Raw genomic sequence first — 26291 nt, 5'->3', positions numbered from 1 at the left:
CATTCTTTCCTGTCATTCAGACCTGCAACACATTTCAAAAAAAGTTGGGACAGGAGCAATTTAGGGCTAGTAATGAGGTAAAATGGTTAAATAATGATGTGATTTGAAACAGGTGATGTCAACAGGTGATTGTAATTATGATTTGGTACAAAAGCAGCATCCAAGAAAGGTCTAATCCTTTAGGAGCAAAGATGGGCCGAGGATCGCCAGTTTGCCAACAAATATGTGAGAAAATTATTGAAATGTTTAAAAACAATGTTCCTCAAAGAAAGATAGGAAGAGATTTCGATATTTCACATTCAACAGTGCATAACATAATTAAAAGATTCAAGGAATCTGGAGGAATTTCAGTGCGTAAAGGACAAGGGCGCAAGCCTAAGCTGAACAACCATGAACTCCGATCCCTCCGGTCGGCACTGTATCAAGAATCGTCATTCATCTATAAGCGATATCACCACATGGGCTCAGGACTACTTTGGCAAACCTTTGTCAAGTACCACAATACGTAGTTACGTCCACAAATGCCAGTTAAAACTGTACTGTGCCAAAAGGAAGCCCTATGTTAACAGTGTCCAGAAGTGCCGTCGACTTCTCTGGGCTCGGAGGCATCTGGGATGGACCATCACACAGTGGAAACGTGTACTGTGGTCAGATGAATCATTATTTGAGGTATTTTTTGGGAGGAATGGACGCCGTGTGCTCCAGACCAAAGAAGAAAAGGATCATCCAGACTGTTACCAGCAACAAGTCCAAAAGCCAGGGTCTGTCATGGTACGGGGTTGTGTCAGTGCCCTTGGCAAAGGTAACTTGCACTTCTGTGAAGGCACCATTAATGCTGAAAAGTACATAGAGATTTTAGAGCGTAATATGCTGCCTTCAAGAAGACATCTTTTCCAGGGACGTCCATGCATATTTCAACAAGACAATGCAAAACCACATTCTGCACACATTACAAAGTCCTGGCTGCGGAGGAAGAGGGTACGGGTACTTGACTGGCCTGCCTGCAGTCCCGACCTGTCTCCAAAAGAGAATGTGTGGCGTATTTTGAAGCGCAAAATGCGACAACGAAGACCCCGTACTGTTGCCCACTTTAAGACTTGTTTGCAGGAAGAATGGGACAAAATTACAACTGAAACACTTCATCACTTGGTGTCTTCAGTCCCTAAACGTCTTTTAAGTGTTGTGAAAAGGAATGGCAATATTATAAAGTGGTGATGGCTTTACTGTCCCAACTTTTTTTAAATGTGTTGCAGGTCTGAATGACAGGAAAGGATGCATATTTACAAATGACATGAAGTTGACCAGACAAAACATGAAATATTTTTTGTTCATATTATCTGCAATGAAATACAAGTCAAAGTAAATTTAGAAATCACTTCTTTTTTTTTTTATTTGCGTTTTCCATACAGTCGCAACTTTTTCTGATTTGTTGTAATATCAGTGCAGCCCTACTATTGCTACTATTATCTAGAATTATAAACAATTTAAAGAAACTACTCACTGGAGCTGACTGAAATGAGACTTTTCCTTTTCTCCTGGATCTTGCTGTAGGTGTCATCTGCCGGTAGGTCATAGATGAGTCTCAATGACTCCTCTTCAGTATTTAAGACCGGAACAATCTCTTTCTCAGAGACAATTTCTGTGCCTGGTGTTTGTGCAGTCTGAATTGTTTCTGATGGCTTCTGAGGTTTACCTACAGTCACATTCCCATTGTAACTAATTGCTCCAAACTTGTTTGCAACTTCACATGTGTAGATTCCAGCATCTTTGTTTGTAACCCTGGAAATTTCCAGAAAACACCTACCATCTGCATTATGGTTGATTTTGTACCTTTTCCCAGGCCTCAGATCTAATCCATCTTTAAGCCAGTGCATAGTGTCGATTTTACCTTCCACAACACACTCCAGGAATGCAGTGCCACCAAGATCAAGATTCTGGTTCTTGAACACTTCTTTGAAGACTAGACGCATGTCTTTCCTAGTTTTGTAACCTTTGAAAGCGGCTTGTATCTTAATTGCAGCCTCACGCATCTCTGGCTCATCCTCAAAATCTATGTCTATACCAGGACCGTCCACATTATCGTGCTCAACTTGAGAACTCTTCTGTTTGTCAGTACCCACACTTGTGGTCTGCTTTAGCATCATCTCCTCAGGTTGAATTACAGATTCCCCAGTAACATCTACTTCAATAAAGCCGTGCTTCACATTTTTCTGATCTTCATTATCTATGTGTGGTAAGTTTGGTTCAACTTTCGGTGACGCCTTCTGTACCCTAAAGGACACTGTTGTAGCCTTCTCTGCAGGAATTTTTTCCTCTTTGAATTTCTGGCTTGTAATGGCAATATTTGTTGCTTTTAGTGTAACATGCTTTGGTACTTTTCCATGATGTTCATCCACAACCTGCTTGACATTTTTCAGATCTCCACTATCAATGTCTGGTAAATCTGTTTCACCTTCAAGTGAATCCCGCTGCACATCCCTAATGGTCAATGTTGTGGTTTTCTGTACAAGACTTATTTGCTCTTTTGGTTTCTGGCCTGTAATGGCAATACTTGGTGCTTTTTCTTTAACATTCTTTGTTATTTTTCCATGATGTTCATCCTTGGACTGAACCTTTTCAATTTTTGATCCCATTTCAGATTGGACATTTTGCTTCTCGTAGATTTCATTTCTATCCAATGATTTATTTTTCGGTTCCTTTTCATTCGTATGGACGGGATATTCATCAACCTTGGATGGCTTAGAGAGGGTCTCCACAATTGGGTTTTTCTTTGATTCCTTATTTAGAGTCGATTCCAATTTGATATGCTCATTCCTTTCCTCTAAATTACATGGTTGTTCTTGGGATGCTTCAACATGTTTGGCCGTTAACTCTTTGAAGACTGGTGGATCTAACACATAATCTGATATCTTTAAAGTGGCATCCACAATTTGTTTTATGTCAATATCTCGGTTCTTTGCTTCCAAAACATAGGGTTGCCTTTTGATTTCAACATGTGGCTGGGAAACCTTCTCCTTAGAGAGAGATAGTGTTAGATCAGCTTGTTTTGATGCCACTTTGGTCTCCGTAGTCGGCTCCATGACAACATCTTGTTTCCTGTCCTTCTTGTCAACAGCTGGATCTTTAACACTCTGGCTGTTTGCTTCAAAAACACTGTACTGGTCTTGGAGTGAAACATCTGGATGTGTGGCCTTACTCTTTGACCGTGGTGGAGGCTGGGGGATGTTTCTGGGTGGTTCCTTGCTCTGTTCATTTGTATCTATGCTTGGAGTTTTCTTCTGAACTTGCCCTGAGATCTTTTCATTGTACTGGTCCACAGAAATCTTAGTAACTTCTTTAGAACCAGTGTCCACCACATTTTTTCTTTGTTTTTCAGGTTCATCGGTCGTAAGAGAAGTAATTACAGGTTCTTCCATGGTGCAACTAAACACTTTAACCATTTTGGAACCATCTCTTCCTCTTTGTCTCACCAATGATTTCCTCTTGATGTCCTGGTCATCTGTCAGTTTCTCACAGAGATCCTGGAAGTGAACCTTTGATGGCTCTAAGATAGAGATGTCTGATTCCTCAATGGCCATAGCCTGTTTCTTATGCGCTAGGTCACTGTGTGTTTCTTCCATAATGTTTTTCCCTTTTGATCTTAGTGGGGCTTGAGGGATGTCTTTACTTCTAGGGGAAGCTTCTGGTGTAAATAATGGAAATGCAACATTACTTATTTATTTCATTTAATTATTTGTAATTACTTACTTATTTTTAAAATATGGGAATAAATGTACCTTTTATAACAAGAGTAGCTGTTGTCTCTATCCTAGCAGCACAACATTTGTAGACACCACTGTCCTGACATTTTAGATCATGGATTTGAAGGTGTAATTCAGCGCCATCTTGTTTTATCTCATACTTGTTTCCTGGTTTTAGCAATACTGTCCCTTTTTTCCACTGCACAGGAACTCCAGGTTTAGAGAGCTCACAGGTCAAGAACGCCATTTCACCTTCCTCAGCTTCTAGGCTTTGAAGGATCTTGCAGAAGTATATAGGTTGCTCTGTACATGCAGATGTAGAAATAAAGTTTGGGTTCTTCAATGTATGAAAGAAGTTCTACATGGACAAAGCATTAGAAACTGCAAATGTTTCACTAAAATAAGCTCCGTACCTTTCACTGTAATTAAACAATTAGTCACCATGCTTCCAGCACAACATTTGTAAGTCCCACTGTCCTGAGCTGTTATTTCATGGATATGAAGCTGTAGTTGATGGCCATCCTGTTTAATCTCATATTTTTTACTAGGCTTAAGTATCACTGCTCCCTTCTTCCACTGCACTGAAGCTCCAGGTTTAGAGAGCTCACAGCGCAATATGACTGTCTTACCATCCTCTGCATCTTGGTTTTGGAGCTCCGCAGAGAAGAATAAAGGATGTTCTGTGAGAGAAAACAAAAATGCTTATGTCTTTACACACTCAACAGAACAAACAACCGACACATGAACAGATTAATCAATTGATTCCTCTATAAAAAAAAAGATGGAAAACAACATGAATTCCCTTACCCTTTACTACAAGAGAAGCAGTCGTCACCATGCTACCAGCACAACATTTATAAGAGCCACTATCTCCAATTTTCAGGTCATATATATGAAGCTGCAGCAGACAACCATCTTGTTTCATCTCATACTTGTTTCCAGGTTTTAGCAACACTGTTCCCTTCTTCCACTGCACTTCCACACCAGGTTTAGAAAGCTCACAGGTCAGGGTGGTCATCTTACCTTCCTCAGCTTCAAGGCTTTGGAGGTTCTTGCAGAAAAATATAGGTTGCTCTGGACGTGGGGAAATAAAAATACATTTTATGTTTTTAAAATGTGTGGCTTTATTCACAAAACTTGATCTTAATGAATTATCAGAATGGTTTAATAGCAAGCAATGTTGTCAGAGTGGTACATGGAAAGACTATTAGGTAATTCAGAAGTTTCTCTAAAACACGTTCCATACCTTTCACAGTAACAGAGCAAGTAGTCACCAGGCTCCCAGCACAACATTTGTAGGGCCCACTGTCCTGAGCTGTTAGCTCATGTATATGAAGCTGTAGTTGACGGCCATCCTGTTTAATCTCATATTTTTTACTAGGCTTTAAAAGCACTGTTCCTTTCTTCCACTGCACTGAAACTCCAGGTTTAGAGAACTCACAGCACAATATTGCTATCTTACCCTCCTCTGCTGCTTGGTTCTGGAGCTCCTCGGAGAAGAGTAATGGCTGTTCTGGAGAGGGAAAACAAAATATTTATATCTTAACATGTTAAAATTTTTTTACATATGAACTGATTAATTCATTAGTTTCAATGTAATTTGTATATTAAAGGTCAAAATGTGGGGAGATGGTATTTGAATAATTTACTTACCTTTTACCACAAGAGAAGCTGTTGTGACCATGCTTCCAGCACAACATTTATAAATCCCACTGTCCTGAGCTGTTAACTCATGGATCTGAAGCTGTAGTTGACAGCCATCCTGTTTTATCTCATATTTTTTACTAGGCTTAAGTATCACTGCTCCCTTCTTCCATTGCACAGCAACTCCAGGTTTAGAGAGCTCACAGCGCAATATAACTGCCTTACCCTCCTCTGCTTGTTGTTGGTTTTGTAGCTCCTCAGAGAAGAATAATGGCTTTTCTGGAGAGGGAAAACAAAAACACATATGCCTTTACATGTTCATCTCAAAATCAAATGAACAGATTAATGAATGCATTTTTATGTCAAAGATTAAAATGTAGAAAAATTGCATTTTAAATATTCACTTTCCTCCGTGGATCTCAACCATCACCACCTGCCACCCATTGAAGACAACAATATTTGAAGGCCCCCCTCACTCACAATTTCTACCCAATAAATTATTTTAGAGCTTGGAATTAGAAAGATGTATATTTGCTATAAGAAATAATAATTACAATTATAATTAAATTTTAATTTTAGTTGTTTTAGCTTATTTTGATACTTGTTTTGTCTTATTTTAAATAATTTTAAGTCATCTTGAGGCCCCCTCGGAAGTTAAGGCCCCCTAGTAGGCCCCGGACAACTGGTTGAAAATCACTGAATTACCTTTTACCACAAGAGAAGCAGTTGTGACTAGACTTCCAGCACAACATTTGTAAGTCCCACTGTCCTGAGCTGTTAACTCATGGATCTGAAGCTGTAGTTGACGGCCATTCTGTTTCATCTCATATTTTTTACTAAGCTTCAAAAGCTCTGTTCCCTTCTTCCACTGCACTGAAACTTCAGGTTTAGAGAGCTCACAGCGCAATATGACTGTGTTACCCTCCTCTGCTTGCTGGTTTTGTAGCTCCTCAGAGAAGAACAATGGCTTTTCTTTAGAGGAAAAACAAAAACATATATGCCTTTACATGTTCATCAAAAACAAATGGACGAATTAATGAATAAATTCTAGTTAAAGTTCGAAATATGGAAAAATGCCATTTGAATAATTCACTTACCTTTTACCACAAGAGAAGCTGTTGTTACCAAGCTTCCTGCACCACATTTGTAAGTCCCACTGTCCTGAGCTGTTAACTCATGGATATGAAGCTGTAGTTGAAGGCCATCCTGTTTCATCTCGTATTTTTTACTAAGCTTCAAAAGCTCTGTTCCCTTCTTCCACTGCACTGAAACTCCAGGTTTAGAGAGCTCACAGCGCAATATGACTGTGTTACCCTCCTCTGCTTGTTGGTTTTGGAGCTCCTCAGAGAAGAACAATGGCTTTTCTTTAGATGAAAAACAAAAACATATATGCCTTTACATGTTCATCAAAAAACAAATGGAGAATTAATGAATGAATTCTAGTTAAAGTTAAAAATGTGGAAAAATGCCTTTTGAATAATTCACTTACCTTTTATCACAAGAGAAGCCGTTGTGACCAGGCTACCAGCACAACATTTGTAAGTCCCACTGTCTTGAGCTGTTATTTCATGGATATGAAATTGTAGTTGAAGGCCATCCTGTTTAATCTCATGTTTTTTACTAGGCTTAAGTATCACTGTTCCCTTCTTCCACTGCACTGAAACTCCAGGTTTAGAGAGCTCACAGCGCAATATGACTGTGTTACCCTCTTCTGCTTCTTGGTTTTGTAGCTCCTCGGAGAAGAACAATGGCTTTTCTGGAGAGGGAAAACAAAAACATACGTTCATCAAAAAACAACTGGACATATGAACAGATTAATCAATTCTTATGTCAAAGATCAAAAATTTAGAAAAATGCCATTTGAAATATTCACTTTCCTCAGTGGATCTCAACTGTTTTGAACCCCACCCATTGAAGACAACAATATTTGACCCCCAGCCCACTTGTTGAGAATTACCTTTTACCACAAGAGAAGCAGTTGTGACTAGGCTTCCAGTACAACATTTGTAAGTCCCACTGTCCTGAGCTGTTAACTCATGGATCTGAAGCTGTAGTTGATGACCATCCTGTTTCATCTCATATTTTTTACTAAGCTTCAAAAGCACTGTCCCCTTTTTCCACTGCACTGAAACTCCAGGTTTAGAGAGCTCACAGCGCAATATGACTGTGTTACCCTCCTCTGCGTGTTGGTTTTGTAGCTCCTCAGAGAAGAACAATGGCTTTTCTGTAGAGGGAAATAAAATATACATGCCTTTACATGTTCATCAAAAACAAATGGGCACATCAACAGATTAATGAATTAATTCTTATGTCAAAGATTAAAAAATGTGGAAAAATGCCATTTGAATAATTCACTTACCTTTTATCAGAAGAGAAGCTGTTGTTATCAGGCTACCAACACAACATTTGTAAGTCCCACTGTCCTGAGCTGTTAACTCATGGATCTGAAGCTGTAGTTGATGGCCATCCTGTTTCATCTCATATTGTTTACTAGGCTTAAGTATCACTGTTCCCTTCTTCCACTGCACTGAAGCTCCAGGTTTAGAGAGCTCACAGCGCAATATGACTGTGTTACCCTCTTCTGCTTCTTGGTTTTGTAGCTCCTCAGAGAAGAACAATGGCTTTTCTGTAGAGGGGGGACAACATACATGCCTTTACATGTTCATCAAAAAACTAATGTACACATGAAAAGATTAATAAATGCATTCTTATGTCAAAGATCAAAATGTGGATTTGAATAATTCACTTACCTTTTATCACAAGAGAAGCTGTTGTTACCAAGCTTCCTGCACAACATTTGTAAGTCCCACTGTCCTGAGCTGTTAACTCATGGATATGAAGCTGTAGTTGACAGCCATCCTGTATAATCTCATATTTGTTACTAAGCTTCAAAAGCTCTGTTCCCTTCTTCCACTGCACTGAAGCTCCAGGTTTAGAGAACTCACAGCGCATTATGACTGTCTTACCTTCATCTGCTTGTTGGTTTTGGAGCTCCTCAGAGAAGAACAATGGATGTTCTGGTGAGAGAAAATGAATCTCAATAATATCCAACTGAAATTTTAACAACTTAATTACATAAAAATACACACCTTTCACGTCAAGAGATGCTGTGGTCACCAAGCTACCAGCACAACATTTGTAGACACCACTGTCCTGACTGTTCGACTTATGTATCAGAAGCTGCAATTTACAGCCATCTTGCTTCATCTCATATTTGTTTCCTGGTCGAAGTAACATCATTCCCTTCTTCCACTGAACTTCCACTCCAGTTTTAGAGATCTCACAGCTCAGTATGGCAGTCACACCTTCTTCTATTTCTTGTCTTTGGAGCTCCTCACAGAAACACAGAGGTTGTTCTGTATTTCAGAAAATAATTATGTTAATTAAAGTGTACAGTATTCTAACTCATCTACATTGAATATAGTATACCTTTCACTTCCAGAGATGCTGAGGTCACGAGACTACCAACACAGCATGTGTAGACACCACTGTCATGGCTTGTGAGCTCATGGATCTGAAGCTGCAGTTCGCCACCATTCTGCTTTATTTCATACTTTCTTCCAGGCTTTAGCAGCACAGATCCCTTCTTCCAATTTACGGCAGCTCCAGGTTTTGAAAGCTCACAGCAAAGAAAGGCATTTTCCCCCTCCTCTGCTTCTTGACACTCAAGCATCTTGATGAAGTACAGAGGATGTTCTGAAAAATAAATTGTAAATAAATAAGAATGTGCATTTCATTTTGTTCTTATTTTTGAAACACATATTTTATTATTGTGCTTTTTTGTCCATGAAGGGTCACTTCATAGGACACTTCTTGCATTCATAGGTTTTGATCAAAGACCTGATGACATTTAGTGTAAAAATACAAAAAATATGACCCTCTAATGTCACGGCTCTCACCTTTGACTACAACTGATGCTGTGGTAACCATGCTTCCAGAGCAGCACTTGTACATGCCACTATCCTGACGTGTCAGGTCAAGGATCTGTAGGTGTGCTTTGCAGCCATCTTGTTTCATCTCATATTTGTTTCCAGGTCTCAGTCGTATTGACCCCTTCTTCCACTGTACTTCAACTCCAGGTTTAGAAAGCTCACAGCAAAGGAAGGCTGTCTCACCTTCCTCTGCCTCCTGGTTATGGAGTTCCTCACAGAAGAAAAGAGGTTGTTCTAAAAAGGGAGAGCAAATTGATGTTAACTAACTTTGCAGAAAACTGTTTATTTTTGTCTATTACTAAACATACAGTATAAAGATGAATTTCCAAACCCAAACCCAGATTATCTTTATGCAAACACTATGTTACAAACCTTTAAGGGTGTCTATATCCTACAGGATGTTAATATCAACATTTTGATCAACCAATAATATTTTTCATGTTATGGCCAGTACTAAAATTCTACACTATTTTCACATTAAAAATAAAACATTACAGTTCAAACAATCAAATATTCAGTTGACTGATACTGATACATTTAAATATAAACCAAAACTTGTATGGTATACTGGGCATACCTACCTTTGACAATAATATTAGCCTGTGTTTCTAAGTTGCCAGCACAGCATCTGTAGATGCCACTGTCTTGACTTGTGAGGTCATGGATCTGTAGTTGTGCTTCATTGCCCTCTTGCGTCATTGCAAACTTCTGTCCATTCTTCAGGATCATTGCCCCCTTCTTCCACTGTATTGGTTCTCCAGGTTTAGAGAGCTCACAGCACAAGAAAGCTGTTTCACCTTCCTCTAATTCTTGGTTTTGAAGCTCTTCACGGAAAAACATAGGCCGCTCTGTGGTATAAGAATAACGCCACTGAATATTTTCATATTTTATTGACATTCAGTTCATGCATAGATCAAATCCTCAAAATCAAATAATATATATACTGTTTATAGACAAGCAATTATTTTGGTTCATACCTTTCACAGTAATACTGGCCCTCGTCTCAATACCATCGGCACAACACCTGTAGGCCCCACTGTCCTGACTAGTGAGGTCATTGATCTGTAGCTGTAGCTCACATCCATCCTGTTTCATCTCATATTTGTTACCCGGTCTAAGCAGAACTGCTCCTTTCTTCCACTCAACTGCAACTCCAGGTTGTGACAGTTCACAGCACAAGAAAGTAGTCTCACCCTCTTCTGCTTCTTGATTTTGGAGCTCCCCGCAGAAAAACAAAGGACGCTCTGAAATTTAGCAAGCAAAGAACCCTTACGTATATGTGCCATTTCCAATAAATATTGTACTTATTTAATTTGAATATTGATTTGTAAAGAGTTATGATATGAATAAGCGGTAACAATTTTCAATGAATAAGCGGTAACAAAAAGCGGTAAGGTTTCATTTGTTAACATTACTAAATGCATTAAAATGAACTAACTAGGAGCAATATATATTTTTACAGCATTTATTAACCTTAGTTGATGTATAATTCTCAAATCTTTATAGTTACAGCAAATGTGTATCAAGCAGTTCCTACCTTTGACTGTAAGAGTAGCACTGCTCTGCATGTCTCCTGTATCGCACAAGTAAATCCCAGCATCCTCTTTTCTGACTTTGTGAATTAGAAGAATATTACGTTTCCCATGTTTCAAAGGTTCATACTTTTCCCCAGGGAGCAGGGTTACATTATTTCGTTTCCAGGTTACAGGTGTGCAGGTGTCAGAAGTCAAACAGCACAGGGTGGCAGAATCTCCCTCAAAAATGATCATGTCTTTCAGGTTTTCCTCAATGAAAACTATAAAGAGAGAATGCACTTTAGAGTATGAAGTCAAAACAATTTATTGCATTAGGTATACTTTTCTATATCAATACTGTATGTCTGCTGTTTAACACTAAAATAAATGTCTTAGAAAAAAAAAGTTTGTAATGAGGATCCTTTCACTTACCTTTAGGTTTGCTGTTTACACGCAGGTGAGCAGAAGTCTTTTCATTTCCCACCACAAACGACACAACACCCGACTCTTCAGGTGTGGTCATAGTGAGCACCAGCTGGTGTGCTTTGCCACAGAAACTCATCTGGTTCATCTCGTTCTCCTGCAGTACATTGGAACCAAGCCACCAAACTCCGTCAAGGATGTTCTTGTGTGAAAGCTCACACACAAAGCGGGCGCTCTCGCCTGCAGTAACCGTTAAGTCACGCAGTCCTTTCACAATCCTCACACGCTCTGTAAAGGAAACATTAACCGAATAAAGGAATGCACAGTAGTCCTTGGAGTTCATTGGTGTTTGAAAGCACACTGAATTTTATTGTTAAATTTATGTAGGCTTGTTATGATTGTACCTATCACTCTGAGGGTTGCAGAGGTCTTCTTGCCTCTGACGTTGCATGTGTACACACCAGCGTCCTCCACTCTTAGTTTCCTGATTTCGAGCTCCTGAGTGGCACCTTTACGGTGAAGGGTATATCGCCCACCCTGTGTGATCTGATTTGCATCTTTTCTCCAGGTTACTGGGGCATTGTCGCTAGAGAGTAAACAACTAAAGAGGACAGAATCCCCTTCTACTGCTTCTTGACTCTCAAGCTCTTTCTCAAAGAACACAGAGGCAGCAGCTGCGAGAGGTGTGAGGATAAGTGTGATTACAACAACAGCTCAAAAGTATTTGTAGTATTTTGCGAATTACAAATTGTGTATGTTAATTGGTATAGTTTATGATATGAAATGACACTATGCGTGTATGACCCTGTGATTCATGAAGGGTATCATACAGGGTTCATGAAAGGATCATAAGGGTATCAACAGTAGTGGAAATGAGATTCAGTTGGGGGACCTTAATTGAGGAGACGGGGGGATTTTTTCATCATTCTAAGGCAGTTTTAGATGACCAGATTCTATTCAAACAGAAATAAACATACATTACCAGTAAAAAGTTTGGGGTCAGTAAGATGTTTTAAACGTTTTTGAAAGAACTCTCTTAGGCTCGCCAAGGCTGCTTTTATAAAAATAAAAAATAAAAACAGTGGAAATACAGTAATATGGTGAAATACTTTTACGATTTGTAATAACTTTTTATTTTACAACGTAATTTACATTCAGAATTTTCCTCATCCAATCCAGTTTTTAGTGTCACATCATGATCCTTCACAAATTCTAATTTGCAGATTTGGTGCTAAATAACCTTTTTCTTATTATTACCAGTGTTGAAAACAGCTGTACTACTTAATATTTTTGAGCAAACTGATATTTTTTTCATGATTCTTTGATAATTAGAAACTTCAAAAGTACATTTATTTATAATAGAAAGCTTTTATAACATTATAAATCTTTTTACTTTTGATTAATTTAACATACTGAACCCAAGCTTTTGAACGGTAGTGTACATATCTATGCACATCAATGTATCTATATTACATTTGCATACATTTCATGTTTTGTCTAAATGCCATGCTTTCTTTTGTTTTCACAGGCACATTTAAAAAAGCAAAAAGACTGCTGTGTAGATGCACACTCATAGAAATGCATTGGCTGCATTTATTCTGGTTGCATTCAAGAGGATCATGATGCAACCACAGTTGTAAAACCTGTTAAATGTATAACTTTTACCGCTTTCTTGAAGCTACTGAGTGGAAACTAAATCCACTTAATTTCCCTAAATGTAACCAGTTTGAATGCCATGCCCCTGATCACCCCGCAATCCCTCATTTCCAGTTCTGGGAATGATATATGTCAAGATATTGGGTATGTATGGGTATATACATATATGGGCATATTATTATGTATGTATGCAAGGACAAAAATGGTCTATGCATGATTTCTTTGTTTAAATTTTTGATTTGGCTGAATTATTATTGAAAATTCAGAACAACCTTGTGTGAACCTTGTGGTAAGTTCATTAAAGCGGCATTGGACCTACCCCTAACATAAACTTCAGCTGTTGTCTTCTGGTCTCCCACAATACAGCTGTATTCCCCAACATCCTTAGGTAGGATATTTTTTATGTGTAATTCAGCAACCAATCCCTCCTGCTTGATCTTGTATTTAGTTCCATTGCTGAGCTCCTCGTCCCCTCTCAGCCATATTACTGGTACCCCAGCCTTGGACAGCTCACAATGTAGAATAACAACACCTCCCTCAGAAGCCTCTTGGTTCTTTAGGTTTTGTTTGAACGTTACTGGTGTGGCTGAAGAGTAGCACATTAGCATGTTAGCTCATGGTGAGCTCAAGCGACAATAAAAGCTCAATTTTCTTTTCTAAAAACCATCATCCATACCGAACACTCTGACCGTGGCTTTGGTCTTCTGCTCCCCACAAATGCAACTGTAGATTCCACTGTCTTCAGGCAAGGCTTTCATGATGATCAGCTCCCTTGTAACATCACATTCCCTGATTTGATACTTATACCCAGACCTGAGGAGCTCTTCCCCTTTCCTCCATTCAACAGGACATCCAGCTTTTGAGAGCTCACAGTGTAATGCAAGTATATTTTCTTCTTCAACTTCTTGATTTTTCAACTTGACTTTAAAAGTGATAGGTGGAACTGGAAGCGTCAACCAAAAGAGATATGCCTGATTATTTCACAACAAAACCATGCAGGCCCTCAAAGCACAGCGAAGCAGAAGACTACAGCACAAGAAGCAATAAAAATAAAATCACAACAGCAAGCCAAAAAAAGTCCAAAATCTGCCAAGCCGCCTCTGCAAATATCTGCTTGTCTTACCCTTAACAGTTAGCTCAGCAGTTGACTCAGAATCTTTGGTTTTACATGAATAGCTCCCAGAATCACTTGCTTCAACATTACGTATGACTAGTTTGGTGAATGTTCCCTCTTGCTTCATTTCATACTTGTCATTGGGTTTGAGAATAACTCTTCCTTTTCTCCAGTCGACTTGAGTACCGGGTTTAGAGAGCTCACAGCTCAAAACAGCTTGCCCACCTTCTTTAGTTACTTCGTTTTGGAGTTCTCGTTTGAAAGTGACAGGTAGAGCTATGAAAACCATGAAAAAATTAAGTTTGAGAATGAAAGAGGAACGAAAGAGGAAAGCTACTACTAAAGCGGTCAATCAATATCTGATCTTGCAGTAGTAGAGCGTACCCTTGACTTTGACTTCTGCTGTCGTCTTTTCCTTTCCCGTAGTGCAGCTGTAGAAGCCAACATCATCAGAGTTGGCATTCTTGATGAGTAGTTCAGCAATCCTTCCCTCTGTCCTCATCTGGTACTTTTCTCTAACTAGCAGCATCTCTTCACCCTTCCACCATTTCACCGCGGCGCCTGGTTTGGAAAGCTCGCAACGCAAAGCAACAGTGTTGCCTTCCACCACTTCTTGATTTCTCAAGTTTTGTTTGAACGTGATTGGGATAGCTAAGAAATCGTAAATATATCTGTGTCACCCAAGAAGAATATTTGACAAAATTGGCAATTATGCAATCATTTGCTTGAGTATCGTACCATTGATTTTAACCGTTGCTTTGGATGTCTGATCGGGGCATACACAAAAGTAGACTCCACTGTCTTCAGGTACGGCTTTCCTGATAACAAGCTCAATTTTAGTTGCAATCTGTCTCATCTGGTACTTTTCTCCAGGCTTAAGGGCTTCCTCTCCCTTCAACCACTCCACATCAGCACTGGCCTTTGAGAGTTCACAGCGCAAGGTGACGTTGTTCCCTTGTTCACCCTCTTGATTCATAAGTTCTTGTTTGAAAGTGATGGGAAGAGCTATACAAAGCAGATGTTGCATATCTGATAATGTTATAACTTATTCAAGCAAAAATTGGCTAATGCTCAATTACAGGAACTTGCATTTGCAAACTTCCTGGAACACATTCATACCATTAACTTTGATGGTGGCTTCAGTCTTTTGATCTCCACATACACAGCGATAAACTCCACTGTCTTCTGGTTGTGCCTTCCTTATTAGCAGTTCTGCTTTTGCTTCTTTGTGTCTCAGTTGATATTTTTCTCCAGTCTTGAGCATTTCTTCTCCTTTCCACCACTCTACTCGAACTCCTGCCTTAGAAAGTTCACAGTGCAAAGTGACACTGTTCCCCTCCTGAGCTTCCTGGTTCTTTAGAGTTGCTTTAAAGGTAGCAGGGAGTCCTTCAGAAAGCCAAGAATTGAGAAAGCCTGTATTCATGTATTGCAAATTATAGGCTCTTCAAAAGAGTGAATGTTGTGTCTTCCCACCAATGTGTTACCAAAAACTTACCACTTTTTCTGCTCAATCAACTACATCAGGCAAAGTCCTAAATAAATTGGGGTTCCCCTATCATCTAAATAAATTGGGGTTCATTTTATTTATGCATTATGTACACCAACGCACTATAGCTCTTCATAACCAGCCCATGCGGTAATGAATTGGGCAAGATCACGGTAAAAGCTACATATGAAGGGATTTCTGATTTCAAGACTCTTCTGATGTCAAATATGGAGTGTAATTAAAGGATGTGATTTTAAACATCATGTAACATCATGTAGTGATTTATATCACTGTTGAGAGATTAATTAAACCGGTGCAGTGGGCTTGTGTAATGCCATGTAAGCATTCTATAGGTCTTAATTAGGGTAGCGCCATATTTAATTTTAGGCAGGAATGAAAAGAAGACTGTGAGGGATAGAAGTACAGTGCGTTCAATGGATTGCACTGCTGTTTAACAAAATATTGACTATGAATATCTTTCAGGGGAAAAAAATTAGAAGACAAAAACAGATTTTGAAAGTTTTGAGTTGTGAAAATGTGATCTAGGGCCTTTATACAGTGCTTGCCAATGTAAGGAGTGTAAGTCTATCCCTCACAGCCTCAATTTCATCCTCGTTAAATTCAATATGGCATCTAACCTGACTAAGGTCAATAGTAGGTGTGGAGGAAATGAAACAAATCACATGGTCATGAAAATGAAATGCATATGAAATCCATAATGTCAAAAATTCAGCAGTAATTCGGATATTACCTTGAACCATCAATTCGGCTGTTGATTGTGAATCTTTGGTTTTGCAAGTGTAATTTCCTGCATCACCCTCAACAAGGTTATTTATCGCCATTGTGGTTAATCGTCCCTCCAGTTTCATGTGATATTTGGCTCCGGCTTTCAAAATTACTCTACCTTTTCTCCATTCGACTGGAGCACCAGGCTTTGAAAGCTCACAGGTAAATACAGCACTCTCACCTTCTATAGACATCTGGTTTTGAAGCTCTCGCTTGAATGTAATTGGAAGAGCTGAAAAAATATTTGACATTTAATATGACTTAATTTTTAACCATTAACCTTTTTTTTTTTTAACCATATGGAAATCATATATACAATGTTGTTCAAATATCTGTGGTCTGTAAGATTTATGGTATGTTCACACTTGTAGTTCGGTTGTCTTGGTTGTTTTGGTCCGGACCAAAAATAAATAATATGTTTAGTTCTGGTTCGCTTAGCGTTCACACTGTCATTTTTAACACTGAACCTAAAGATACAAAAAATAATTCGCTTTAACGTATGTTTTGAGGCGGAACTTACTGAACATCCAAAACAATGCTGTGTACTTTATGTGCATACATATGATGGTATTTTTACCAGCTGAGAACCATTGGAGAGCTTATAAAATGTGTTAAGGTCAAAACAGCAGCAGGAATTCCTTTGTCACTCAGATCGGCTGTGAGGAGACACTGTTCTGACACCTGTAGCAAACTGTAATGGGCAACGTTGCTCCTATGACAAGAAGAACCGGGTATGCTTGAGCATTCTGTCCTTTTTAGGGTTGCATCTTGTGACATCACGTCCTGTTTTTGGTTTGTTTATTTGTCTTTGGTCCGTACTGCGTTCATATTTCAGTCGAACCGCACCAGATTTCGTTTGGAAGCAGACGGAGACCCACCTTTTCAGAGGTCTCGCTCCGCTTGTTTGGTGCGCACCAAGGTTCAGATGGCAGTGTTCATACTTATTAAAATGACCCGCACTAACAGAGCAATCGCTGTAGAGATCGTTTTTCAAACCAAAACTGCCAAGTGTGAACACACCCTAAATGTCTCTTATGCTCATAAAGCCTGCATTTATTTGATGAAAAATACAGTAAAAACGATAATATTGTCAAATGTATTTCAATTCAAAACAGCTGCCTTCTATTTTAAAGTGTTTTAAAATGTATTCCTTTGATGGCAAAGATTTTTTTTCAGGATTCTCTGATGAATTGAAAGTTCAAAAGAACAGCATTTATTTGAAATATAATTATTTTATAACACTATAAATGTCTTTACTGCCACTTTCGATCATAGAGCCCTGCACGGGCCTCAAATCTCGGCCCTAGCACGGCCCTGGCCCAAGACGCTGAGGCCCGTGCCCGACAGCTTATCCAAATTCTCTGACTGGAGACCGTGAATTTTTTGCAGCCATTAAAATAGTTCAGTTTTGTTTTTAATGTCAAAGTAGTTATATTTTGTTTCCTTTCTTTATTAAGTTAATTAAAAAAAAAAATTGGAGCAGGTTGTCTTACCTTACACCTTTCTGCAAAATGAATATAAATCCGATCTTCAATTCCTGTGCTATATGCACATTCACACGGAGTGCACATCAACGAAAGAAAAAGATATGAGCTGCATTTTATTTATCATCAGCTAATTTCCAGATCAAAGCCCTGGTTAGATCATTTAGTCTCATTAGTTTTAATGAAGATGATTGTGTTTTTGAGCATCTAAGACTTAGCCTATTTTCAGTTTCACTTGCTGCCGTTTGCGTGTTGGCTTGCTTTAGCTACTAATTTGCAGCGATGCGTGTTGAATAGCGTCGTCATATCTGACTTGGCTACAACATGTCATATAGCCTATAACATGCTCTCACACGTTTATTTTTTAACAATTTGCCAGGAGTAAAATTTACATACACTCGCCTAAAGGATTATTAGGAACACCATACTAATACTGTGTTTGACCCCCTTTCGCCTTCAGAACTGTCTTAATTCTACATGGTATTGATTCAACAAGGTGCTGAAAGCATTCTTTTGAAATGTTGGCCCATATTGATAGGATAGCATCTTGCAGTTGATGGAGATTTGTGGGATGCACATTCAGGGCACGAAGCTCCCGTTCCACCACATCCCAAAGATGCTCTATTGGGTTGAGATCTGGTGACTGTGGGGGCCATTTTAGTACAGTGAACTCATTGTCATGTTTAAGAAACCAATTTGAAATAATTCAAGCTTTGTGACATGGTGCATTATCCTGCTGGAAGTAGCCATCAGAGGATGGGTACATGGTGGTCATAAAGGGATGGACATGGTCAGAAACAATTCTCAGGTAGGCTGTGGCATTTAAACGATGCCCAATTGGCACTAAGGGGCCTAAAGTGTGCCAAGAAAACATCCCCCACACCATTACACCACCACCACCAGCCTGCACAGTGGTAACAAGGCATGATGGATCCATGTTCTCATTCAGTTTACGCCAAATTCTGACTCTACCATCTGAATATCTCAACAGAAATCGAGACTCATCAGACCAGGCAACATTTTTCCAGTCTTCAATTGTCCAATTTTGGTGAGCTCGTGCAAATTGTAGCCTCTTTTTCCTATTTGTAGTGGAGATGAGTGGTACCCGGTGGGGTCTTCTGCTGTTGTTGTAGCCCATCCGCCTCAAGGTTGTGCGTGTTGTGGCTTCACAAATGCTTTGCTACATACCTCGGTTGTAACGAGTGGTTTTTTCAGTCAAAGTTGCTCTTCTATCAGCTTGAATCAGTCGGCCCATTCTCCTCTGACCTCTAGCATCAACAAGGCATTTTCGCCCACAGGACTGCCGCATACTGGATGTTTTTCCCTTTTCACACCATTCTTTGTAAACCCTAGAAATGGTTGTGCGTGAAAATTCCAGTAACTGAGCAGATTGTGAAATACTCAGACCGGCCCGTCTGGCACCAACAACCATGCCACGCTCAAAATAGCTTAAATCACCTTTCTTTCCCAATCTTACATTCAGTTTGGAGTTCAGGAGATTGTCTTGACCAGGACCACACCCCTAAATGCATTGAATCAACTGCCATGTGATTGGTTGATTAGATAATTGCATTAATGAGAAATTGAAAAGGTGTGCCTAATAATCCTTTAGGTGAGTGTATGTGGTTAAACAACCACTGTCCGATTTCGTCTGAAATGCGTCCCAGACCACCTTCTGAATTGGTTTGTTTGAGTTATCGGATTTAAAGCAGTCTCGAAAGAATTTCGGATGGCATTTACTCCTGGTCTTTTCACAATCTGAAAGATATCTGGTCAGAGAAAATGAATGAAGGGACCAGTTGTAAAAAGTTGTAGGAGCGTAAAAAAGTCGGGGCCCGTCAGGCTCGGGCAGAAATGCAGGGCTCTAATTTAACATGCTTTAACTTACCTTTGACTTTCACTTCAGCTGTGGTCTTTTGGCCTCCAGTAATACAGCTGTATATTCCAGCATCTTCAGGGAAAATATGAGTTATTTCCAACTCAGCTGTCCTTCCATCCAGCCTTGTCTGGTACCGTGACCCTGGAAGGAGCGGCTTATCTCCTCTCCACCATTGCACAGGTACTCCAACTTTGGAGAGCTCACAGTGCAAGGTTATAGATTCCCCTTCCAGAGCTTCTTGGTTCTTAAGTGTTTGTTTAAAAGTAGCAGCAGCACCTGGGCAACCACCATATGTGTTTTTACAATAACATCAATTCTGTATCAGTAACAAAAACTAAACGAAACAAAACCTTACCAACAATTTTGATTGTAGCTTTGGTCTTTTGGTCTCCACAGACACATCTGTAGACTCCACTGTCTTCAGGCACGGCCTCACATATGCTCAGCTCAACTAATGTGTCTCGTTCTCTCATCTTATACTTCTCTCCAGGTTGGAGCAGCTCATCTCCATTCCACCATTCTACTGGGACACCGGTTTTGGAAAGCTCACAATGCAATGTTATCATCTTGCCTTCCTCGGATACCAGGTTTTTCAGCTTCTCTTTGAAAGTGGCAGGTTGAGCTACAGAACAAAAAGAAACAAAAGTGCATTTATTGGTGCACAAGTGTTTTTTTCTACTTTGGCACACAAACAAGCAAACTTTTTTGTAAATTAGCATTCAACAATAAGTATGAAAAGTTTTCTGCTAGCCTAAAATAAATAAACAAATAGATTTTGTACATTCAATTTTTTTCCCAAGCAAATTATTAGCTATTTTTTATTATTATTATTATTATTATTATTATTATTATTTGTTATTGTATTTATTGTCATTATTTTATTGATATTTAATCTTTTTTTTTTTTTATCTAGCTGGATAAAAAAAAAGTTTTGACAAAGTTTGAAAAAAATTACGAATTAAAGCTGTATAATTTCTAGCTGGTGGAATTATTAAATTTCTTCAAAATGTTACATATACACACACACGCACCTGTATATACTGTGCATAAAAATCACTCTTATACAAAAAAACTGCTTACACAAAGTTTTTATATATGTTATATATAACATGATATATAATAATATTAATAAACAAATGAAAAAACTTATTTTGGATGTTTGACTAGTGAACTGAACTAGCTTACCACTAACAGTAATGTTGGCTGATGTCTGGGCAGTTTGACTTGTACAGCTATAGATTCCATTATCCTCTTGTGTCAAATTGAAAATCTTCAGCTCTAGCATGCAGCCTCTCTGTCTGATCTTGTACTTTTCTCCGGACTTGAGCAGGTTGTTCCCCTTTCTCCACTCAACAGGGGTGTCTGGTTTGGATATCTCACAATGTAAAATTATGCTGTTTCCCTCCTCAGCGATTTGATTTCTTAACTTCTGTTTGAACGTGATGGGCTGAGCTAAGGAAATATAAACAAATAAATAAGCTCCATTTTCAGCATTTAGAAGCAAAGTCTTCATATTCAACGTCTTGTCTTACTTTGTATTTTGATAATGGCTTTGGTCCTTTGATCTTCACACACACAGATGTACGTGCCACTGTCCTCAGGCACTGGATTTCTGATTACCAGCTCCAGTATTGTGACTATGTGTCTCATCTGATACTTCTCGCCAGGACAGAGAGTTTGTTCACCTTTCAACCATTCCACAGGGATTCCAGCTTTAGAAAGCTCGCAGCGTAATGTCATATTTTTACCCTCCTCTGTGTCTTGGTTCTTGAGCTCTTTAACAAATGATATAGGAACCGCTAGAAAAGAGGGAATGGTACAAGTGAAGCTTCAAGATATCTGATTATCAAGGACAAATTTTATGAGTTCATTTTCATAGTAATCAGTACCATTGACTGTAACAGTAGCCATGGTTTTTTGGCCTCTGCAAATGCATGTGTAATTCCCAGAGTCTTCCGGCTTCAGATTGTGTATTGCAAGAGAAATGGAAGATTTCCTCTGCCTCATGTGGTACTTCTCACTAGATTTTAATGTCTCGGGTCCTTTGCGCCAGACAAACTGGACGCCGGGTATGGAGTATTCGCATGTCAGCGTCACACTCTCTCCCTCTTTGACCTCCTGGTTCTGAAGCGCTTTTGTAAACTCAGCAGGGATAACTAATGCAAAACAAACAAAGTTGTAATTTTAGAAAAAGTTAGTAAAATTAAAACTTCCCAAATGGTAGAGACATCTGAAATACCTTTAACAGTCAAAGTGGCTTTACTGCTGACCGATCCTGCATCACACTCGTACACCCCTGCGTCACTGTCTTTCACATCACGGATGGCCAGCCTGGCCTCATTTCCAGATCGACTAACTAAGTACTTTGAGGAATTCCAGATTAAACAGCCATCTTTGTACCAAACAATATGACATGGCTTTGAGGTCTTGCATAACAGCATCAAACTTCCGCCTTCAATTGCTTCCGTGTCCTCCAATGCTTTAGTTATTGTTGGGCGTCTCTCTGTAATTTAAAGAGATTATAAGAAATTATATATAACATGATCTGTTTATAATAACAAAGCAATAAAAGACATATTGACTAGTTTCATCTCAAAATGCCTTCTTAGGAGCATTATTAACGGCAATCCACTATTTCAAGCCTATATGCCACATGCATCTTGTCATGTGTCATAATTTATAATAGTTACCCCTGACTAATAGTGATGCATATGATCTTTTATCCCCAGCCTCGAACGAGATGGTGCCGGTGTCTTTACGTGCAAGCTGTTTGAAGGTAAGGGTGTGGTAGCCACCAGGCATCAAATTGATCTCATTAAGATCATTAGTGTAGAGCAATGTCTCATCCAGGTACCATTTAACATCAGTGTAGTCACTTGGGCAGATCCGACACTTAAAGACGATGGTATCTCCTTCTAGACACTCTTTATCTTCCAGCTCATCCACAATTACCACTTTTTGACCTGAGGGCCAGATTCATATGAAAAATGCAATTTCATGAATTCATGAAGTGACTATAAAATCATGTCTAATCACCAAACTTTTTTTTAAACGTATTCTGAAAGACTTTTAAACCATTTGTTGTTTGGCTACCTTGAACTGTAAGTAATGCCCTGCTCTGCATTGTCCCAACGTCACAGGTGTAGATGGCACTGTCACTCTTCTCCAGACTGAAGATGGTCAGAGTGAGGACAACATCCTTTTTCTTCATCATGTACTTTTGTTCTGAGCTGAGCACCATCAGGCCTTTTAACCAGGTCACGGTAGTGGCGGGCCTCCGGGTTTCACACTCCATGATCACTATGCCCTTTTCCTCTGCACGCAAATCCTTCAGTTCCTTCGCAAATGTTTGTTGCAAGTCTAAATGCATAAGGACAAAAGAGAGAGCAACAGTGTAAATGACAAACAGCAGTCAATCACTGCAAGAGCTGTGACGCCAACTCAAATTTATAATAGTGAATAAGGAAGTATTTACCTCTGACATCTAATCTTGCCCTTGTAGCAATCCCATCAGCCTCACAGCAGTACTCTCCTGAGTCCATTATGGCTGCATTATGGATGATGAGCTTCACCAAATGATCCTTTTGGGTCATTTCATATTTTGGGCTAACTCTAATGAGTCGCCCATTTTTAAGCCATTTAACTGTTGCATCAGGTTTGGTGATCTCACAGCTGAGCTCTGGATCTTCACCGGGTGTCGCTTTAACATTTAGCATATCCCTAAACACTCTCACAGGCTTCTCTGAGAAAGCAGAAGAGACAGAGCGTAAGCAATGCTGAACTTGGAATCTTGCATTATTTGTGATATTTAAAATATCACCTTTGACGAACAACATAGTCCTGCAACTGAGATCTTTGATGGTAAAGACCACTTCGCCGGCATCAGATATAATAACTTCCTGAATGCTCATTGTGTATTTGCGCCCTTTGTTAGCGACTATGATCCGTCCATTGCTGACAATCAGTTGGCCGTTTAAGATCCACAATGCTTCCTCGATGATATCATGGGACAGGACACACTCAAAACTGCAGTTTTCCCCTTCCAGCACAGTTGTTGTCCGTATGCGTTTGGTAATGGTAATGCGCAGGTCTGAAAAAAGTCCCTCAGTTTAAATAAAAGTAATTTTTTTGCAAATTATTTCAATTAGAGATTATGAAACCTACCACGAACTATGACTTTCGCTTTAGTTTGGCTGCAGCCAATATCACAGCTGTACTCCCCTCCATCATCCTTTCTCAGCTCCCGAATTATAAGCGTCAATGACTTTCCCACATGGAGAATCTCATACTTCTCATTGGCGGTCAGAAATTCACTATCTTTCCTCCATACAGGAGTTACAGATGACTTGGAAACCTCACACTTCAGAAGGACTTCACCACGCTCCTCACCTACTACATCCTCCAGTGACCTGAGGAACACTGCTGGCTTCTCTAAGACACACATAAATGGCCGATATTAGAAATCTATACCAAAGAAAATTAACACTAACTTGAATGAGTGAATTTACAAAAAAAGAATTTAATTTGAACAAAATATAATAATAGACGACAGATGCTATGGAACCCCTAAAGGGACATGGTGATAGAAAAAAAAAACATGAGATGGAAGGAAAAATTATGTCAATACTTTTGCATTCTCTCCCATAATATGCTGGTTACTAGATAGTCTTTAAATTCTGGTTTAAAAATAGAGTAGAGAGTATTATAACCACTGGATTAAAAAGGTTAGTTGATTATAAAGATTTTGTCTGTGTGGTCTGAAATGTGTTGTAACATTATGTTTATATGCACAAACTCGTAAATTGGAAGGTTAAATCTTTTCCATAATTTATTGCTATCCCTTTAAGAATGTGCTGGGCATAAACAATTATATATCCAATATATGTTGTTAATTCTAGTACATGTGTCTGTTTTGAATGTAGAAGAGTTGGACTGCAAATTATTCAAAAATCCTGTTTTCTTAGTCCCATGGTAACTGAAAACCTTACCTCTGACCCTGAGGAACGCAGACTCACTGATATCACAGGTTTTGAATGTTACTCGGCTCTCTTGAGGAGTAAGTCGCTTTAAAATCAGACTGTACACTTTTCCAGAATTCTGGATTTTGTTGATGTGGTTGGTGTGCAGTACTCTGTCATTGAGAAGCCACTGGACACTGGGTGACTCGTGACTCAGTTCACAACTGAATACAGCAGATCCATCTTCCTCAGTCTCTACTTGCTCCAGGTGTCTTATGATCTTCAACCTCTTAACTGCAGAAAAAGAAAAAATATTTCGAATGTACTGTCGGGGCAGTCGTGGCCTAATGGTTAGAGAGTCGGAATTGTAACCCGAAGGTTGCGGGTTCGAGTCTCAGGTCTGGCCGGAATTGTCGGTGGGGGGAGTGAATAACCAGTGCTCTCCTCCACCCTCAATACCACGACTGAGGTGAGACCCTTGAGCAAGGCACCAAACCCCCAACTGCTCCCCGGGCAGAAATATGGCTGCCCACTGCTCTGGGTGTGTGTGCACTTGGATGGGTTAAATGCAGAGGGGGTCACCATACTTGGCCACACGTCACTTCACTTCACTTACTTTTTTTTTTTTAAACTACTCATGCATATGGAAGACTATACCAGGGAGTACAGATTATGTCTTATTTTGATGATGTGGGTAAAATTTGCATGTGTGTTAAACACCCTTATACTGTAGCTAAAAGCAGGTACCTTCCACACTGATTCTTCCTCTTGTCTCCGAGCCACCTGCCAGACAGCGATACTCTCCTGAATCTGCTGCTTTCGCACCCAGGATGGTCATCTCAACCTGGTTCTTTTCTCGCTTCATTGTGTACTTATTGGAGGAAAACAGGGGATTTCTACCTTTGAACCAGCGCACCACTCTGGGGGATGGACAGAACTCACAGCTGAGAGTAACTGACCCATTCTCCTTCACCTCCACATCTGAAATGGGCTGTTTGACGGTCAAAGGCCGCTCTATTAGAAAAGTGTAAGCAAGAATTCTTAATGTATGGCTCTATGCTCTGAATAGGGATGCACTGATAATAAATTCCTGATTAGATAAGAAGAAAATGATGGTTTAATGTTATGGCCAATTAACGATTAATGGCCAATATTAAAACACAACTAGTTTCAATTCATTCAAAATAACACTAAAAACTAAAATTAACATTTTTAAATTCTACAAGTGAATTTAATCATTACAATATTATAATGTAGCTACAGCATGAAAAATGTATATCCATTTTGAAACCCTTTAACATTTAAGAGTATTATTAAATTATTAGTAGTTTTAAGGATTAAAGTTTAAGTGAGCATTACATGAATGCAAGCATAATCTAAAGTCTTAAAGCACAGATATGATCTTTTGACCATTATCCCATTTTTGTACCAGATGTTTACATTCACTTTAGACATGACTATTATCCGATATCTGTGTTTACATTAATCCCCACCCAAAATGATTCTGTCGGTGATTGCTTTACTATGCGACATGGTTGAACCTCCAGTTTGGAATGGCCATACTAAAATTATTTATATAATTCACATCAAGTGTTCCATGATTATTTGGCAGCATAGTCAAATGGATTTGTGCCCATGTAAACACAGCCTAAATGCAAAAATAGTGGACATGAGA

General features: G+C 39.2%; 1 protein-coding gene across 1 annotated transcript in view; it reads right to left on the bottom strand.

Moving 5' to 3' along the window:
- obscna (obscurin, cytoskeletal calmodulin and titin-interacting RhoGEF a) overlaps positions 1-26291 on the bottom strand; it is a 60042-nt gene that overhangs the window by 19998 nt on the left and 13753 nt on the right. Inside the window, exons 8-47 of the mRNA XM_079826345.1 lie at positions 25364-25630; positions 24647-24910; positions 23823-24089; positions 23479-23748; positions 23134-23400; positions 22752-23018; positions 22349-22621; positions 21898-22161; positions 21548-21814; positions 21191-21457; positions 20844-21110; positions 20014-20280; positions 19668-19934; positions 16261-16527; positions 15143-15409; positions 14762-15028; positions 14408-14674; positions 14033-14299; positions 13586-13852; positions 13229-13495; positions 11658-11927; positions 11263-11541; positions 10854-11111; positions 10294-10560; positions 9898-10164; positions 9284-9550; positions 8814-9080; positions 8474-8740; positions 8135-8401; positions 7744-8010; positions 7342-7608; positions 6874-7140; positions 6482-6748; positions 6090-6356; positions 5394-5663; positions 4987-5253; positions 4548-4814; positions 4154-4420; positions 3777-4043; positions 1502-3682 (exon numbers count right to left, since the gene is read on the bottom strand). Coding sequence (XP_079682471.1) covers positions 1502-3682; positions 3777-4043; positions 4154-4420; positions 4548-4814; positions 4987-5253; positions 5394-5663; positions 6090-6356; positions 6482-6748; positions 6874-7140; positions 7342-7608; positions 7744-8010; positions 8135-8401; positions 8474-8740; positions 8814-9080; positions 9284-9550; positions 9898-10164; positions 10294-10560; positions 10854-11111; positions 11263-11541; positions 11658-11927; positions 13229-13495; positions 13586-13852; positions 14033-14299; positions 14408-14674; positions 14762-15028; positions 15143-15409; positions 16261-16527; positions 19668-19934; positions 20014-20280; positions 20844-21110; positions 21191-21457; positions 21548-21814; positions 21898-22161; positions 22349-22621; positions 22752-23018; positions 23134-23400; positions 23479-23748; positions 23823-24089; positions 24647-24910; positions 25364-25630 — 12606 coding nt within the window. The remainder of the gene's footprint in view (positions 1-1501; positions 3683-3776; positions 4044-4153; positions 4421-4547; positions 4815-4986; positions 5254-5393; positions 5664-6089; positions 6357-6481; positions 6749-6873; positions 7141-7341; positions 7609-7743; positions 8011-8134; positions 8402-8473; positions 8741-8813; positions 9081-9283; positions 9551-9897; positions 10165-10293; positions 10561-10853; positions 11112-11262; positions 11542-11657; positions 11928-13228; positions 13496-13585; positions 13853-14032; positions 14300-14407; positions 14675-14761; positions 15029-15142; positions 15410-16260; positions 16528-19667; positions 19935-20013; positions 20281-20843; positions 21111-21190; positions 21458-21547; positions 21815-21897; positions 22162-22348; positions 22622-22751; positions 23019-23133; positions 23401-23478; positions 23749-23822; positions 24090-24646; positions 24911-25363; positions 25631-26291) is intronic.

Source organism: Gobio gobio (genome assembly GCF_949357685.1).
Source record: "Gobio gobio genome assembly, chromosome: 10".
Taxonomy (NCBI): Eukaryota; Metazoa; Chordata; class Actinopteri; order Cypriniformes; family Gobionidae; genus Gobio; species Gobio gobio.
Note: the sequence above shows the minus strand (reverse complement) of the source record. Positions and strands in the feature narration are given on the sequence as shown.